We start from the raw sequence: 17,867 nt of genomic DNA, 5'->3' as shown, positions 1-17,867 counted from the left end.
CTGACCTGGTGCCGGCTGTCTGCGCCACGCGAGCTTCTTTAATCACACCTCACCAGCTGGGCAGCCCAGGAACAGCTCTTTTGGGGCTGGAAGGAGGGCGAGCTGGGGATCCGGAGCTGCAAAGCAGCTCCCTGCTGCCCACCTGCAGCCCTGCCCAGGGGTGATGCCTTTATTTATATCCTCTCTCTCCAGGGAGAGCAGATGTGGCAGGGCTGGGTGCCCCCTCGGGTGGCTGCCACAACAATGTGTGTACAAAAAGAAGCATCATGTGCAACGCAGCACCTGAGGGAGGTGCGTGGCGTGCACCAAAGGGGCAGAAGCAGAGTGGCTCCCGGAGTTTCTGTGTTGTTTTTGGAGGTGGTTGCAGGTAGGGAGCAAAAAGAGAGATGGGAAGAGGGATGTGCTGCTGCCACTGCCCGGATCTGTGGCACGGGGACAAAAGCAAGATGTGTCCCTCCTGCCCAACGCTGCCTGCAGCCCCGACCGAGGCTGCAGAAGTTCCCTGTCTCTTCAGGCTCCCTGCTGCCAGGAGGCAGTGAGATCAGAAGAGGTGGAAATTAAGGCTTTGAAGGAAGCGAAGGTAAACTTTTAGTAGTGAAGGGACTCCAGCTGCTGGTGCTTTCAGATCAGCCCTGCCCGGGGTGCACAAATCCCATGCCTATGGCTGGATGCAGGTGGAAGAGGGTAAAAATTATCTCCTTTATGGCTTCGGGGATGCAAATTTTCTGCCGCCTGGTTATCAAAATGGCTTTGTGGACAACCTAAGAAAACAGAGACTGGTGAAAGGCACGCTTCATGATTGTTATCAAACTCTGCAGCTCTCTTCTCCAGCACTCCTGAGCAGCAAACGTGACCCCTGCTCCCTGAGCACGACAAGAGGTAGCGGGATGGAGGGAAGGAGGGGTGGCGGGGGCGAAGGGGACGTGCAGGGAAGCGGAGCAGCCCTGAGCAGCGCGTGTCCCTCCTCCCCTTTCATCCCTGGGCTCGCAGCCGCTGCAACCAACTCCTCTGATGTGCAGCGAGCTGCTCGGGGCATCGAGGGAGCTGAGGGGCCGGGTGCGTGCCGTAGCGAGGAGACGCGCACACGCTGTCACCTTCCCCGGGCACCGCGGGGACATTCTGCTGCCGGGTCCCTTGCTTGGGCCGGGGAGAAGGGCAGGAGCAGGGGTGGCACTGGGGACAGCTCAGGAGGCTGCTGGAGGAGGATGCTCCCCATCCCTTGCTAGCCCACACGAGGTGGCAGCGAAGCCTCAGAGGACACCAGGCTCGTAAGTGGACGGCGGTGGGGGCTTGGTGGTGGCTCTGCCACCCTGGGGAGGTGGCTTGGGCTGCAGGGAGCTCCGTGTTGGGGGTTCCCAGCACTGTCTCAGTGCAGCGGGGACGTGGGCTGGGGTGTGCAAGGCGTTGCCTGCACCCACACAGAGCATCACCCGTGGGCACACCATGTGGGGGTCACCCCACTGCGGGGCACGGAGGGCTAGCTGGGGGGAATTTTATCTTCTTCTTCCCCGAGGCAGGGCTGGGACTTTCCATATGTGCACGTCTGTGAACTGAGCGGGTGTCAGGCGGCGGGTGCGAGGGGTGCTGGGGCCAGACGAGCCCGCAGGGCATCTCACACTTCTTAGAGAAATCAGCTCCCAGACTTCACAGCTCCACAGCAGCCTCTGCGTGTAAACGCTGAGTTCCTCTGATGCTCTCTGAAACCAGACGGTAGCACTTGCCAGCAGGAACCTCAGCCAGGTGGTTTATTATTGTTGACATTATTTTTTTTAAAGAGCAAACCTTAATTTCCAGCGCAGGGATGGGTGCTGGCCATGAGGAAGGCTGCCTTGTGCTGCTGCCTGACATCTCCCCATGGGGGCTGCCTGGTCCTTCCCTCCCTGCTCACCCCCCTGTCCTCGCCGTGGGGCAGGCAGTGGGAGCAGTGCTGGTACTCGCTGTGGGTGCTGTTGTCCTGGCCATGACCGAGCATCCCTGGGGATGGGGACAGCACCTTACAGGGGCCACAGGCAGAGCTGGGACCTCAGGCTGCTGTTCACCACCATCATGTCCTGCTCCCTGCACTCCTGGCTGCTCTCTGCTCTTCCAGGTCCCCGGCGCAGGCGTGTGCCCGTGGTCTCCTCGCGGGGAGGATGACAGCCAAGAGCAATGGCCTGCACCGTTCCCCGGCCGCCCTCAGCCCCTGCCCGCCCGCCCCAGCCCCTGCAGGGCCCGACGAGGAGGGGACAGAGCTCAGCACCACCAGGTCAGGATGGACACAGCAGGGTGGTGCTGGCAGGGCCAGCTCGGGGTGTGCATGGCCGTGACCCCCCTTCTCCACACCACAGGACCTGCTCCACCCAGGATGAGGCCTCCTCGGAGCTGCAAAGAGGGGCTCCCGTGGCTGGGGGCGAGCAGCCGGCTGCCCCCCTTTTCCAAGGCAGGCGAGCTCTGGCCAGGTACCCGTGTGTGCGGCTGGGCTGGGTGCCTGGGTGTGGGGATGGCTCCCAGAGCATGGGGAGGAAGCTGGCGAGCTGCTGCCTGGGCTCTTGGCTGAGCCTGGGCCTTTTGTGCCTGGCTTTGACATGCTGGGGGTGTGTGGGGTCGGGATCCCCTCCTGCTGAGTAGGACTTTAGGGCTGCACCTGATTCTGCCTGTCTCCCTGCCCAGGATAGTCCGGCTGGTGCTGGTGCTGAGGGACTGGGCCAGCAAGAGCTTGCACGAGGAGCAGCAGAGGCCTGACCCCTTCCTCGAGCGCTTCCAGGGCCCGGAGCTCCAGATGGTGGCTGCAGACGCCGGCAGTGATCCAGAGGATGAGGAGACTGAGGAGAAAAGCAAAAAGTAGGCTTCTTTCCCTGCGACCGTGCGTGGTGCTTGGGGTCTCCCAGCAGTGGTGGTAAATGGGGCAGGTAGGGCAGCAGCCGTGGGAAGGGTCCCCCCTGCCCTGCCTGACCTTGGAGCAATTCAGCACCAAGGCTGGTGTTTGAACCCAGCCCTGGGTCCCTAAAAAGGGGTACCTGCAGCCTGTGCACACGTGGAGCTGGGGAGAAACTGAGGAAAGTGGGGTCGCCCCCCAGGAGACCCCAGCGAGCACAAACCTGTGGGCTTCTCCAGCCTCATTCATCCTCTCAGGAGGAAGGGAGATGAAGGCAGTGCGTTTGCTGCCTGTTTCCTCCACCTCCAAGGGCAGACACTGTGACGGCAGCTTTCTGAAAAGGCCCTTTCAAATCCAGCCCTTTCATCTCCTCGGCTCCCGCTCCCGGTGAAAAGCAATAACCTGGCTTTTCTTCTGCTGGCTAATTAAAGGGCAGAGCTCACGGACTCGCCTGGACCCTACCATTACACATGGTAATTAAAACACCAAGAAATGATTGTTTTCTATAGGAGGAAAATATCTGAGCCTTGTATCTGGGTTTTTACTAGTCGTGGACAAAAAAGTGCTCTGCCCTGCGGGGTTAAGGGGAGCTTGTTAATTATGGGAGAGGCACTGAGTGTGCCATCAGAGGGCAGCTCCCTGCCGGTGGGCTCCTCGCGAGGAGCTGTGCTGTCTGAGCTGAGGATGCGTCTGCAGGGGAAGCAAGAGCAGAGCCAAGTGCTGTCGCCTTACAGCCAGTAAATGCCAGCCTGGCTTCATCTAAGGGATGGGAGGAATGAAGATCCCTGCACTGGGGGTTGTGTTATTCGGTGCTGCCCTGCAAACTTGAGAAAGGAGAACACCGTGGCTCACTGGGATGAGCTCCTGGGGAGATGGTGGCAACTTCTGCTGCTTTCCCAGTCCCAGGTCTGGTAATTCTGAGCATGGAGCTGCTGATCATGGCATGGGGAGCTCCCAGGGCTGCAGAGGGGGCACAGAGCCTTCAGGGCAGTTTTCCCCCTTTCTGGGCTAGTGCTGAGCTAGTCTAGGGTTTTCCAGCCCTGGCCCTGTGGCCAGAGCATGCATCGGCATAATGTCAGTGACTCCAGCACTGGTGATTTAAAGCTGAAACTACCAACCTGACTAAGGCTGTTACTGAGGTTATTAGTGCCTGTGATGCGGCGTTACAACAGTACTGCCTGGTGGCAGGTGCTGTACGTCCCAGCGAGCAAGGTGTCCCTGTCTCAAAAAACATCAACCCTTATCTGAGCAAAACGCTGTCATTTTCTCCCCACTTGCAATGGGAAGGTTGAGCCACCTGCTTGTCTGTGGCCGTGCCCAGGGTGTATGTGAAGGAGCGCCGCTGGCTCTGCTCCGAGCACCGGTCCCCACGCTGCGGGCAGCCTGGGTGCTGCTGGGGAGGGAGGCTTCAAGGCAGAGGTTTTTCTTTTGAAGCTGTTGGAAGTGGTGAGGTGAGCGCAGGGAATGTGTTGGCAAGTGGGCTGTTCTTCCTAGCGCTGGAGGGAGTTTTACGTGTTCAAAAGCTGGGAGTGAGGGGAGGATGGGAAGGGAGAAGGCGTTTTGCCCTGGCAGGTGGCAGCAGCCGTGCCTATCAGCCAAGCTGCAGAGTTGCCGTTCCCCTGCTCCTCCGGTGAGATCTGGCCATGGGAGCACAGGCTGCTTATCTCAGAGCCCCAAGACGAGCAGGATCAAATGCTTGGGAGCAGTTCAAAGGCTGGACCCCGGACTGAGCACTGACTGCAGGCAGGCAGTGTGGCGATGGCAGCCCTGTGACACCGGCCACCGCTCTGGGGCTTGGGCAGCCCCTCCTGGTGCTCCTGCTGATCTGCAGCATGTTTTCCTTCCTGCTCTAATTAATCTTCTTCTCTCAGATCTGTCTGGCACCAATCCATGCCTCATTTGGGAGAGGCGATGCCATCTAACAAGAAGTTTTCTGGTCAGCCTCTTTCATACATCTGTCTGGCTCTGCCTCTGAGGTGCATGTAGGCCAGCTGCTTTGTCTTGCCACGCTACAGTTTCTCTTCTGGTACGTTAATAAGCTTTGTTTTGGGGATAAAGGAACATAAACAGTGCCGGACGTTTTTGCTCAGCACTCCTGGGATTGGTTTTAGCTTACAGACTACACTCGAGCTGCAGCTACGTTTGATCCAGTCTAGTGCAAAGGATGAAGGAGATGACTCAGATGGTTCCTTCCACACCTGTTTTCTATGTTTAGCCCTTTATTCACACATTGCCTGCTCTGCCTTCTCTCTGCTTCCAGGAAGAAATGGCAGATCTTTGTGGTGGACCCTGCGGGGGACTGGTATTACCGCTGGCTGGCTGTCATTGCCGTTCCTGTCCTCTATAACTGGTGCTTGCTGGTGGCCAGGTGAGCTCGGAGGTTGTAGGGTTCCTGTCTCCTCTGATCCTCATGTTCACCTGCCTGTTGTGGCTCAAGCAAGGATCAGACAACTGGTGCTGGTGAGGGGGGAGAGGGCCTGGGGGTGCCTAAAGAAAGGGGCCTTCATCTCACAGTGGCTGTGGTGTGTAAACGCAGAGCACCCCTCATCTGGCCCTGGCTGGAAAGGACTGTCAGCTCGGGGTGAAGTTGCTTGCAGAGCTTTTGGGATGTGGTATCAAGACATTGCTTTATGCAGGTCAAGGCATGGCAGATTCTTCAGAGGAGATGGTTTTAACTTCTCTGAGTAGAGGGGCAAGTGGCCAAGCTCTGTTGCAGAGTTACAAGCCCCAGAATCAGCCTATATTCAGCTGTAACAGGGACTTACTGGTCTCACTGCCCCATTGTATGGTCCTCGTCCAGGGCTTGCTTCAGTGACCTACAGAAGACCTACGTTGTCCTCTGGCTGGTGTTGGACTACGTCTCAGACTGCATCTACATAGGGGATGTAGTGATCCGCCTGCGCACAGGTAAGCAGCAGCAGCCTCCTGGCCTGCGATTGCTTTGCTTTGATGCCCTAAAGGTGGAGGTGAACTGCAAGGGAGGGACCTAATCTGCAGCTCCATTAGAAGGAGGGTTTTGTCTACCTTGGCTCTCGCTTGTATGAAGCAGTCTCCAGAGAAATAATCTAATTAAGAGATCTGAGAAATGGAGTAAGTTTGAGAATGAAAGATTAATCATCCTAGCTTTCAACTTCACCTTTGAATAATTGTACAAAATTACCCACATTACTATTAGTATTCGGGCATAGTTGAAGGTCTGTATCTCTGATTTTGCACAAGTTCAGCTAATGAATTATCTACATGGAAAAATGGTAGAATTTAATGTTCTCGGAATGGGGCAGGTGGCTGTGCTTTCTGTCCAGAACAGCGGTAATTCACGACCGGAGAAAGGAAACCTTTGTGTCCCTATTACTTCATGGCAACAGAGTAAATCCTTAAGTGATAGCTTTGCATGGCTTTTGCCAGATGAGGAGCTTGCGTGACAGCAAAAGCTTGTAAACAGAGTAGATCAGGTGCAACTGGTAATGTTTGGATAACTGTGTATATGCACAAATATGCATGGCATATTCTGAAATATTTATCAGAAGCACTTACAAAGCCAGTAGAAGAGTTGAACATAAGCCAAGAACATTCTATTATTTGCTTCTCTGTTAGGCTTCTTGGAACAGGGCCTCCTGGTTAAGGACCTGAAGAAGTTACGGGATAACTACATCCACACCTTACAGTTCAAGCTGGATGTTCTCTCCATCCTGCCCACAGACCTGGCCTACTTTGCTGTGGGGTTGCATCGTCCTGAACTGCGATTCAACAGGCTGCTGCACTTCTCCCGCATGTTTGAGTTCTTTGACAGGACGGAGACCAGAACCAGCTACCCCAACATCTTCCGCATCAGCAACTTGGTTCTTTACATCCTGGTCATCATCCACTGGAATGCCTGCATTTATTATGCCATCTCCAAGGCCATAGGCTTTGGGGAGGACAGCTGGGTCTATCCCAATGTCACAGACCCTGAATATGGGTATCTCACCCGGGAGTACGTCTACTGTCTCTACTGGTCTACGTTGACTTTGACTACCATCGGAGAGACCCCGCCGCCTGTGCGTGATGAAGAATACCTCTTTGTGATCTTTGACTTCCTCATCGGTGTCCTCATCTTCGCCACCATTGTGGGGAACGTGGGCTCCATGATATCCAATATGAACGCCACCAGGGCAGAGTTCCAGGCAAAAATTGATGCCATTAAACACTACATGCAGTTCCGCAAGGTGAGCAAAGACATGGAAACTAAAGTCATCAAGTGGTTTGACTACCTGTGGACAAACAAGAAGGCGGTGGACGAACGGGAAGTCCTCAAGAATCTCCCTGATAAGTTAAGAGCAGAGATTGCCATCAACGTTCACCTGGAGACGCTGAAGAAGGTGAGGATTTTCCAGGACTGTGAGGCAGGTCTACTGGTGGAGCTGGTGCTGAAGCTTCGCCCTCAGGTGTTCAGCCCAGGGGATTACATTTGCCGTAAAGGAGATATCGGGAAAGAGATGTACATCATCAAGGAGGGGAAGCTGGCTGTGGTGGCGGATGATGGCACAACACAATATGCTTTGCTCACTGCGGGAGGCTGCTTTGGCGAGATCAGCATCCTCAACATTAAAGGGAGCAAAATGGGCAACAGGCGCACGGCCAACATCCGTAGCTTGGGCTACTCTGATCTTTTCTGCCTGTCAAAGGAAGACCTGATGGAAGCAGTCACAGAGTATCCTGATGCCAAAAAGGTCTTGGAGGAGCGGGGCCGGGAGATCCTGACCAAGGAAGGGCTGCTGGACGAGTCAGCTGCAGAGGCAAGCATGGAAGGGAAGAGCGTGGAAGAGAAGCTGGACAGGCTGGCCTTGAACCTGGACACGCTTCACACCCGCTTCGGCCGCCTTCTGACAGAGTACAATGATGCCCAGATGAAGCTCAAGCAACGCATCACTGTTCTGGAGTCCCAGCTGAGGCAGCAGGATCTGGAGGACTTCTTCTCGGATAGCTCAGACAGTCTGCCTTAGGCTAAGGAAGAAGCCACACCTGGTGGGATGCAGTGCGGGGGCGCAGAGGCCAGCTAGGTGATGTCTTGCCCCGTGTGAGATGTTATTTCATATGGCAGCGCCTTTGGCTGCCTTGCCTGGACTTCTCTCAGGTCCTTAGCGCTGCTGCTGCCACTGCCTCAGTGGCAGCTTGGAAGGTGGCTCTGAATCAGGTGTCTGTCCTAGCTCCTCCTCAGGCCTGTCTCTGTTCTCATCACCTCCATGCGAGACCTTGGGCTTCCTCCCAGCTTAGCAAAAGGTCTCTGCCTGACTCATTTCCCTGTTACCACTTGCCTTACCAGGAGGTGGGACATGACCCTCGCTGGAGGGGTACCTGGATGTGCTGCCCTCCCCTGTGTCTCAGGGAGGTCAGAGTCTCAGTGCACACACAACCTGCCACGTGCCACCCACTTATGTGCACCAGGGCAGGGGAGGCGGCCTAGCTGCTGCATTCCTTGCAGATAACAAAACACCCCACTGAGAGAGACCAAACCACAGGCCAAATATTTACAAAGGCATTTTAGGTCTGGCTTTTATAACTCACTTCGTGTAAATACAGCGTCTCCACAGAGTGCCTGCAGACACCTGGTCTGCACGGAGTGACTCCGTACCCGCAGGATACCCAAACTCAGCTAAGAAAGCCCGATCTGTGCCTCTGATGTCTGCAAATGAGGAAGCCTGTCTGGGTCACTGTGACTCCATAGGTCAGCTTCACCTCCTACTCCGAGGCTGGATATCCAGCTGGAAGGGCCGGCAGCTGCTCTCCTGCCCACCACTCTTCTCCCTTCTGCTATATTCAGTGCTCCAGCTGTCAAACTGCCCCGGCACGAGCAGCTGGGTACCCTGCACCACACTATCCTGGGGGACAGCATTCCTGAGCCCTCCTGCTGCAGAGGTAGAGTGATTTCCTTCTGGACTGCGGAGGGCTCAGACGACAAGTACAATATGGAGGTAGAGACCTCTCCGTGCTGAACGACGATGTCTGTTACGCCAAGTGCAGAAGGACGACAGTAACTGTCTCTCTCATCTCTCTAATGATGGCTAGATGTGCCAGGAAGGCTTTGGCTGAACTGACTCGTTCTTTAGGAACAAAGCAGTGATGGGACCCAACTGTGCCCGTATTTGCTTTACCGTCAGTAGCTCGGAAAGAGCGCAGAACACATTTATTTTCTTAGGCAGGAGGTTTTCTTGAACTCGGTGGGAGTTTTGGGGCCTTGCAGGCCAGTTGCTGACTGTAGGAGAAATGAACGGCAGAGTCACGGGGATGTGCCTGCAAGGGCGAAATCCTGGCACCAGCACAGCCACTGGCAAAGCTCTGCCAGGCAAAGCCCCGTGGGCAAGAGTGCAGTGAAGGAAGGGCCACCAAATCCCTGCCAGCCCCCTTGCACAGCATCCTAAGCACTAATACTACCTGTGCCCCTAAGGGGGGCTGTGCAGGTGCTGGGACCGGGGGATGCAACCTCCCTGCTTGCCCACCGTGACTGCATGCACACCTCTGGGACCTCCTGCTCCTGCCCACTGGGTCCGTGGGGTGGGATGGTTTACAAGGAGGAGGAAGTCCAATGGAGAAGGGAATTTTGGGGGAAATTCGTGCTCTGGGCCAAACTCAGCTGGTAGTTTTCTAAGATAATGCGGTGGGAGCACATCAACCCAGAAAGGCTGATGGTAGAAAACCGAGAGGGTTTGCTTTGTCCTTTCTTTTCCCTCAAAATGAGACTGCCTTTCTTCGTTATGGGTGAGGCTTTTCTGTTTAAAATGAAACACCCTTGCTTTTTGGGACCACTGGGTGAGGGAAGGTTAAATTCCCAGCACTGGAAGGTGGAGTGAGATCAAAACTCCTTTGCTGCCCGTCACCGAAATGTCAGGCTTTTCCGTTTAGCTGCTACCCAGGCGGGTTGGGGGACGAACCGGCTGCTGCTCTGCCTTTTCCCTTTCTTGACACCGGCATCCCGGCTGCTCGCTGCGGCCGCGGGCTGCAGCCCGAGGATGCCAGCACGGGGCCGGGAGAGGGAGCTGTGAACCGCGGAACCGGCTGCAGCTCCCGGGCATTGCCCTGCCACCGGCTTTGGGCACAAAATCCCAGGGTTTTGCTCCTCTGCTGCGGGGGTTGAGGGTGCAGCCAGCCCCGGCTGGGTACCCAGCTCCTGCCCCCCCCCGGCTTGGGGAGCTGCTGGCAGCTCGGGGGATATCCCGGCTTCTTCTGGGGGATAGGAGGGGAGAGAAAAAATAAATACAGGGCAAAAAACCTCTTCCTTCCCCAGGTTTAATCCGAGGTAATAATCCACTCGGGAAACTCGAAGCCTTCAGACCAATTACCCCAGAGGATGGCTTTGCAAATGCAGAGCAGATCCCGCTTGTTTTCCTCGTGGCGGCAAGCCAGGAAATCATAGATTGATGAACCGCTTGATGGGCCTGCTAATGAAATTAGCAGCAGCTCCATGATTTTTCCAGTGAGCAGGACAGGCAGATGCTGGCGAGAAGCAGACAATGGCACAGCTGCGCTTCTGGGCTGCCTGAATTCCCAGCCCAGTGGACACGGGGCACGGCAGATGCAGCTTTGGGGCTGCCCATTTTACAGGTGGCTTCAGGACGAGCCTCTGCTGCGTAAGGCTCCCCGAGAGATGGGGAACAGGAGCTGCCAAAAGCTGCTCCTGGGGGCTGGCAGCGGGGGGGACAAGCTGAGGGTGCGAGGGTCTGCTCAGCGCCCCGCAGAGGTTTGCCCCTGCACCGTGGTGCATTAAGCTGCTTTGGCTTTATATTATCCATACACATTTTTTTTCTAGATTTCTCATTGCAAAAAATAATCCCCGGTACAATGGAGGCTCGTTCTCAGCTGTGTGCTGTGGGTGGGAGACATCAAATATGGAGCCAGTTTTGCAGTTTTGCCTCCAGAGAAGGCAGACTGAGAGATTTGGGGGTGTCTCACCAGGCAGCCACCCCTTCCAGTGCCATCGAGCCCGGGGAGCCCCCTGCCTTCTGCTGCACTTTTCTGCAAACCTGCTCCCAAAGGAAGGTGTCTCCTCAGCCCTAGCCTGCCTCTACCAGAGATGCAGGAAAAGGACTGGGATTTTTGGGTGAATCAGCCGTAAGTGCTCTGTGTGGCACTGGGCTTCCCTCCTCCTCTCTGAGCACCATTTCTAGGAAAGCAATCATCACTGGATGATACCCAGAAAAAGCTCTCTTGTGGGCCTCTGGGAAATGTAAGGACACATTGCAGAGCTGAGGGAAATGGAGCCATCTTGGCAGGACAAAGCAGCGATGACTCCTGCCTCTTGTCCACCTGCTTTTTGCCTTTCTCAGGCTGCTCAAGAAGAGCTGTGTCTGCTAGGGGCTCAGCTGAACTGGAGTCTCCTGAAGCTGCGAGCTCTGCCCAAGGGTGTCCGGTGGTGCTGGGCAGTGTTTGCAGCCCCCTGATGGGTGTTTGCAGCCCCTGGTGGGTGTCTGCAGGCTTTGAAATAGAGAAAACTTCCTGAGATGTTTGGGTGAGTCTTGATTCACTGAGGATGGGTCTGCCCTTTCTTGTGCTTTCTCCCCTGCTCCTTCCCTGCTCAAACACCTGGGTGCTGCCGCCTCCTCGGTTAAACAAGCAGAAGTACCCATTCCTCCTCATTTCTCCCTGAATTGGAGTCTGTGTTGCCATGACAGCAGCTCAGGGTGAGCAGGAGGTGAAGGCACCCAGCGGAGGGAAAGCCCCGGGATGCCTCCCCGACACACTCCTCCCCTCAGCCCACCGCATGCTGCTGGCAGGGAAAAGAAGGTTCCCAAGGTGGGAAGTTTTGGAGGAGCTCCAGCACTCCTCAGAGGAGCTGTTAGAGCATCTCCAAGAAGTCCTTGCCTGCAGGATCACCCTCCTGAGTCCTCGGGTGGTGGTGCTGCAGGTGGGTGCCCTGCTCGGTGAGGCATCTGCTCGGTACATGGGATTAGAGGGGCCGGGAGCTTAAAAAAATAAATCCACAGGGCACGCTGAGCTTGGTGAGTGTTGGTACGGAGCTGATGTAATGGCAATCTGGGGGCTTCTCTGGCAAAGAAAAGACCTGGTGTTTTGGAGAGTTGCCTCCCAGAGCAGGATGGCTGGAGGACGAGAGCGTTCCCCATGGCAAACAGGCGCAGGGGCACTGCAGCCCTCTCGTCCCCTCTCCTGCTCGCGGGCTCCTCATCCCTCCTGGCCCTCTCGGGTAGCTTTGAATGCCACATGAATCGATACTTTTAATTAGCTGCCATTCCTCATTTCCGCCTTATTGCTTGGGTAAGCAAATTAAAAGCCAGCATGTTGTGGTGAACGGTTCCCCGGGGCGGGCTGTGGGCAGGCGCTGCTGCTTGCCCCGGGGGGGTCGGGGGGCTGCCAAGGGCTGGGGACAGGGGCTGGGGGTGGCAGGAAGGGCTGGGGGATGGCAGAGGAGCTGGGGGAGCCTGTTCCTGGCCCTGCAGCATCCTTCCAGCCCTGCTCAGAGCTGGGATAATGCTGCAGCTGGAGCTGTGCTGTATGCAGGTGGGAAGCCCCAGCAGCCACAGGGGATGTTCTCTGCCCCAAAAAAGGATCCTGCTGTTCGCTGTGTATGGGACCAATCCTCCACCCCAAAAAGGGACCCTGCTGATCGCTGTGTACGGGACCAAAGGGCCCTGCTGCTCCAGGGGCTCAGCGTGGTGTAAAGCTCGCAGGAGCTGATCTGAACCAGTGGCACTGCTGCTGTCTGCATGGGGACAGAGGTGCTTCTCCGTGGGCAGGCTCATCCCTAGCAGACTTTTAAAGCCTGCCTCTGATCAGGGCAGCAGTAGGGACGTGGCTCAGCCACCTGGAGCACGGATCTGGCATGACTGCTATCCTCTTACCCTGCCTTGCAGCAGTATCCCTTCTCCCTCCTCCCCGGTCTCTGCTCCCCAGCTGATGGCTGTCCCAGGCAGGTGTCCCCGTGCCACCAATGGAGGAGGACCCTGCACATAAAGTGACACGTAACAGGGACATGGAGACCGTGTCCCCAGCCAGCAGGGACCCAGAGACCTTCCCTCCTCCAGAAAAGGCTTCCAGAGTCCGACCATTTCCCAAATCTCTGCCCTGCCTACACGTGGGATGCCAGAAATCTTCCTATTCAGTGTGGTCCCTGCAAACCTCACCGCTGCCTGGATGCTCTCCTGAGCATCTCTGTCCTGCTACCTGGAGGGTGCCTGCCTTGAGGTTTCCCACTGCTCCTGTAGCTTCTCCCTGGGAATAAATTTAATTGTAAGGCTTCAACTGTGTGAAGTCCTGCCTGGTGCTGATGCTCTTAGGTAGTGCAGTGGCCTTGGAGGGGAAACTCCATTAGGAGAATAATAAAAAAACACATTGAATGCAAAACCTTGAACGTAGCTGGGAGGCAAAATGTGGTCTGACAGTTCCTTTGGCTTGTCAGAGCCTCTGAGTGATGGGCGCCAGTGGGCTGCTGTCTTTAAAAGTGACCTTTTATGAAAGACAAATTGAGGGAAAATGTCTCATGGGAGAATAAAAAAAAAAAGCACCAAAAAACAAACCGACCAGCGGTTTATGGAAATCTCTCTACTGCAAAGCAATGGCAAAGGTTCCCTGCGAGCTGGCCTTGGCTTGATTGCTTTCTGTCAGACACGAAGGGCAAAGCGAGTGCTTTCTGTGAGAGCTCAGGCTTACGGACCCGTTTGCACAAACCGCTTGGTTTTTATTCCTTTTCCCTTCCCCAATCCTTTTTTTTTTTTTTCCCAGCCTTTTCCTGGTAAAACCTTGGGTGGATCTGGCATCCTGAGTTTCTGAGGGGAAGTTCTATGTGGCATTTGGGAATGTGGTCATCCCAAATTGCTCTGATCCCGAGCTGTAAAACCCAGGGCTGGCATTTCCCAGCAGTGCTGGGTTGCAAACCCTTTTCTCTCAGCTGCAGCCTCCAAACCCAGCTCTGGCCAGGACCTTCAGGATCTCCAGTGAGCTACACAATCTGCTGTGATGCTGCACATCGACCCGCTGAGCTTCCCTCTTGCTCCAGCGAGGGACATTGGCTGTTGGTTTCTCCTCGTGCCACCGTGCCCTCCCAGCCCCACATCCCCAAAAACCTGGGGTGCAGGGGAGGGGAACCCCATCTGCTGGATGGGCCCAGCATCTCTGGAGGCTTTCCTGGAGCAGATCCCAATGCCTTGCACCTCCTGTTGCCCAAGTTCTCTGTGCTCGGCCTGGTCTCCCTTTTTGGAGGGGACGGGCTTTGTGCTGTGGGATGTTCCAAGAGTCAATGAATTGTGTTGATGCTAATTTTCTTTGTAAATTCAGGGAAATTACCAGATGAATATTTGATGAGGCTAATTAAGGCTGAATGACTGCCCTGCTCCCCCGTTCTCTGCTGCTCTTCTCTCAGGAGTGTGGGTGAGTGTTTGGGTCCCTAAATTGTCCTGCCCCTAAAGCCCTGGATTTTGGCAGCCATAAACCAGCCATGGTCCCTGTAGGACCACAGCAGAATGTAAAACAACTCGGTCAGCTCAAGAAGCCCTCAAAACCTCAGTTTGCAGGGACGTTGGAAAACCCCAGGGCTGCTCCCTCGGTGCACAGAGGTGCTGGGGCTACAGCGTGGGGACAGTTTTTGTTGGAGGCATGAATCTTCTTGAAACCCTTCTCCTTCCCCCATTCCACTCGTGGACCACAGCCTGCATTGATGGTAATGATTTAATGAGCCGGGGTGAGTGACAGGGCTTTCTTCTTGGCCTCCCTTTTTCCCAGTTCACCTTTCCAGATGCGAAAGGTGAGAATCAAACAAGAGCAGCTCAGCGGGCACACCTCCACCCTCCCCTTTCTCTCAGCCCTTCTTCTCCCCTTTCATCCACCTCTCCCTGCTCCCTGCTGTGCCCCGCTATGCCCCGATCCAGGCAGCGCTGAGAGCTGCTGCTGCTGTCAAGGATGCCCTTATCTGCAAGGGCATGGCTTGCCTTTCGGATTCGGAGCCGGCATTAGGATCAAGGCTCTGACTAATCTCCTCCGATAAGGCGTGCCACAGCAGGGCAGAGGGTCCGACACTGCTGCTGCCTGATCTGTGCTTATCCCCTGCCTGGGCACAGCCAGGGGGATGCGGCGGTGTCTTCCAAGAGGGTTTCTTCTCCACAAAAAGCTGAGCGTCCAGCGGGCTGCTCAGCTCCCAGCCCCTGCCCGGGAGCCGAGGTGAGCTGCCCATGGTAAAGCAGCACAGGTGTACTGCGGTAAATGGAGTGGCAGGCAGAAATAAGCACAAAAGAATTAGATGGATAGATAGGAATGAGGGATCGATAAAGCGAGACTAAAGATAGCAAGCGAGGTGCACCGAGGGCTGTTGACAGAGAAATAGATGTTGCAGCCGGAAAGATCCTCGAATCAGAGAAACATCGATGAGAGAGCCGAGGCTTTGAGAAGGGTCACTCTAAGTGCACTTCACTTAGGGCCAGGATTAGCCCACACAATACACGGCTAATGCTTCCTTTTTTCTCTCCCTGTTTTAACCCCCCGGAGAGGCAGGACAGGAGCAGCACAGCAGCCCCCTTTCAGATCTCCATCTCAGCACCAGCCCGTCGCACCTGCTGAAATGATCTTTTCCACGCCGGGATGCTGCCATGGTCCTGAGTGCCCCTGAAAGGCTGCTCGGAGAGATCTCGTGGAGCTGGGCTGCAAAACAGCCAGCAGGGACAGAAGGAAGGCAGAGAACAAGCAGCACGGGGCACTCGGGTCATGAGGGTCCTGCAGGACACAGCAGGACAGAGGGATGCTCGTCGGAGGGGAGTTTGGTGGGTGGGCAGTAAGGCTTCAGGTGCTGGTCTCTGGCAGGTTCATTTGCTGCACTAAGCCTGGAATTGGCTGGATTTGGTTATTTGTCACCAATCTAATGGCCAGTGAGCTTGGCAGCGAGTCCTGGAGGCATCCTGTAATACCTGTCCACATGGGACCCTGCTCTCCAGGTATTTTTTGAGCATGGCTCTCTACCCAAGGGAAACATCTGAGTCTGAGGCAGCCTCGTGCTCTGGCGTTGCTTCATCTCTTTTCCTAAGGGCTGGTCTGGCAGAGGAGCGAAAAAGCTCAGCAGCTCCACAGCAGCTATTCATTTCCTCTCGTTAATTAGGTGATACACTCCCTCCCCATCTCCCTCCTTCTCTCTGGGCATTTGTTTAAACCCCAAGAAGCCACTGAAGGGAACTGAACTCCAGCTCCCTCTTCGTGCACCCAGGGCAGCCCAGTGGGGCTGGAAGGGGTCTCTGTATGGAGGTGAGGGCGTGGAGGGGGTGAGCCTGCCCTGCCTGGAAATGCCCCCGGTGTGGCCCTTCCCCAGGGAGGTGTCTGTGCTCAGGGCACTTTGTCCAGTGGGCTCGCGGTGATCTGGAGCCGTTTATCAGTCCTGATGCATATTTAATGCTGAAATGGTAAGCAGAAGTGGAGCGGTGTTTGCAGGCAGGCGAGCGGAGGAGCTTTGCCACGGTCGCTAACAGCCCTGCATTAATTATGATAGGATAAATAATTCACAGGGCTAATAACAAAGGCTTGTTTTTGACAGTTATGGAAATCCCGGCTCGCTCCTGGGAGCAGGGTGAGGAAGCAATGCCCGGCTCCGTGCTCTAAGCCAAGCAGGCAGCGGGGCGCGAGGGATCTGCTGGGGCTGCTGTGCTGGTGGGTGAAACCCTGGGGTCCCTGCGTGGCCCTGGGGTCCCCTGGCTCTTTGCAGAGCCTGCCAGTGTGTCTGGGAAGCCTGGGGGGATAGGGACAGGAGGGATCAGACACTCTGCTGGGGAGCAGGACAGCAGCCACCCCTCCTTCTTCCCACCTGGTGCCAAAGACTGCCTAATTTAGCCTTGCCATGTAACCTTGTCCCGTGGGCACCGTGTGGACCCCAGCTCGGTGGCATCCCCCTCTGGCAGGATGCGGTGGGCACAGCCTGCATCCCCTCTGCCCTTACTTCAGGCGGTTTGTCCCTCCTTTCCTTCTCTCCATAACCTGCTCTTTTGCTCCTTTAAGCATTAATATGGATGTTTTCTTGCGCCACTATTGTCCTTCAGCTTAAATAGCTTTTTTTCCCCTCCCTGATGTTTACCCTCCAGATGTATTTATAGAGGAAAAAAAAATCGCATCACTGCCAGTTTGCTTCGTCCAGGCTAAGCGAGCTCTGTTCTGTACTCCTGCCATACCGTGTGCCCTCCATCCCCTGGTTCCCCAGCAGCCCTTCTCTGCTCCTCGTTATCCCTCCTTAATGTGGGCAGCCCTCTGGCTGAGCCACCACGGTGAGAGTGACCTTGGGCAACTCCTGTCACCTTTCCTGCCTCAGTTTCCCTACGTACAGAGACAGAGCAGTGGCCCCATCCTGTGGCATGGGGTGGGCTAGGTGCTACAGCAAGTGCAGGAGCCTTCTCCTTCCCAGTGCTGAGCCTTTCAGGGGGCTCATCCAATATTCTGTGCATTTACATCTCAGCAGGAACATGAATCCTGCCCCAGCCCCTTGCAGGCAGCCACAGAATATCTGAGCAGTCCCAAACGAGCACCCAGGGTAGGCTGAACGACTCACCCACACACTGCTGCTCGTCCTGGGTCCTGCCAAAGACCTTAAGCTGGGGCAAAAGCCATGATCAACAAGTTTTCCAGGGCAAAACAACAGCAGCTGGGACCTTGTGTGATGCCGCCTCTGCAATCAGTTGCATATGTAAAAAATATATACCAAGTATGTATTTTAACCACTTTTTTCTTTTATTTTCCTTTTTTTTTTTTTTTCCTTTTATATCCATGCTGCTCACCTCCCTACTGTTTTGTAGCCCCATATGCTGAGAGGGTGCAAGGAGCAGAGCACCCCACAGGCTGCCCGTGCAGAGGATGTGTTTGCACAGATAAACAGCTGCCCTTGGAGTGTTCCCAGCCAAGAAAATGGGGGGGGGCTGGAGGAGGCTGGGACAGCCCCAAGCAGGCTCTGTTGACACGGGAGGATGCAGCAGATTTCACCTAGAAAGTGGCTGTTTGAACAGAGGAGTGCTGCACAGCTCGGAAGTGCTTATGTCTGGAGAGTGGATGTTTACACAGGGGAATA

General features: G+C 55.5%; 1 protein-coding gene across 2 annotated transcripts; it reads left to right on the top strand.

Annotated features, from left to right (window-relative positions):
• Positions 1-63: 63 nt before the first annotated feature.
• Positions 64-13,311, top strand: CNGA2 (cyclic nucleotide gated channel subunit alpha 2). 2 transcript variants are annotated; one of them, XM_072042820.1, is made up of 7 exons: positions 64-1,268; positions 2,090-2,245; positions 2,328-2,438; positions 2,650-2,820; positions 5,115-5,222; positions 5,655-5,761; positions 6,449-13,311. In XM_072042820.1, the coding sequence occupies exons 1-7, from the start codon at positions 1,012-1,014 to the stop codon at positions 7,834-7,836; spliced, it is 2,298 nt and encodes a 765-aa protein (XP_071898921.1). In that variant the 5' UTR covers positions 64-1,011; the 3' UTR covers positions 7,837-13,311. The 2 variants fall into 2 exon arrangements, with proteins under 2 accessions (XP_071898921.1, XP_027320826.3); XM_027465025.3 differs by lacking the exon at positions 64-1,268 and having other exon boundaries at positions 1,289-2,245.
• The last annotated feature ends 4,556 nt before the right edge of the window (positions 13,312-17,867 follow it).

This window comes from Anas platyrhynchos, chromosome 10 (assembly GCF_047663525.1).
Source record: "Anas platyrhynchos isolate ZD024472 breed Pekin duck chromosome 10, IASCAAS_PekinDuck_T2T, whole genome shotgun sequence".
Classification (NCBI taxonomy): domain Eukaryota; kingdom Metazoa; phylum Chordata; class Aves; order Anseriformes; family Anatidae; genus Anas; species Anas platyrhynchos.
The sequence above is the reverse complement of the archived record's forward strand: the minus strand, read 5'-3'. Positions and strand labels throughout refer to the sequence as shown.

What these genes read in the sequence shown, in the direction of transcription:
- CNGA2 (XM_072042820.1), top strand. Translation starts at nt 1,012, where the DNA reads ATGTGCAGCGAGCTGCTCGGGGCATCGAGGGAGCTGAGGGGCCGGGTG. An exon ending in TGGTGCTTGCTGGTGGCCAG is followed by an intron (nt 5,223 to 5,654) that starts GTGAGCTCGGAG and finishes GTCCTCGTCCAG; the next exon opens with GGCTTGCTTCAGTGACCTAC. An exon ending in AGTGATCCGCCTGCGCACAG is followed by an intron (nt 5,762 to 6,448) that starts GTAAGCAGCAGC and finishes CTTCTCTGTTAG; the next exon opens with GCTTCTTGGAACAGGGCCTC.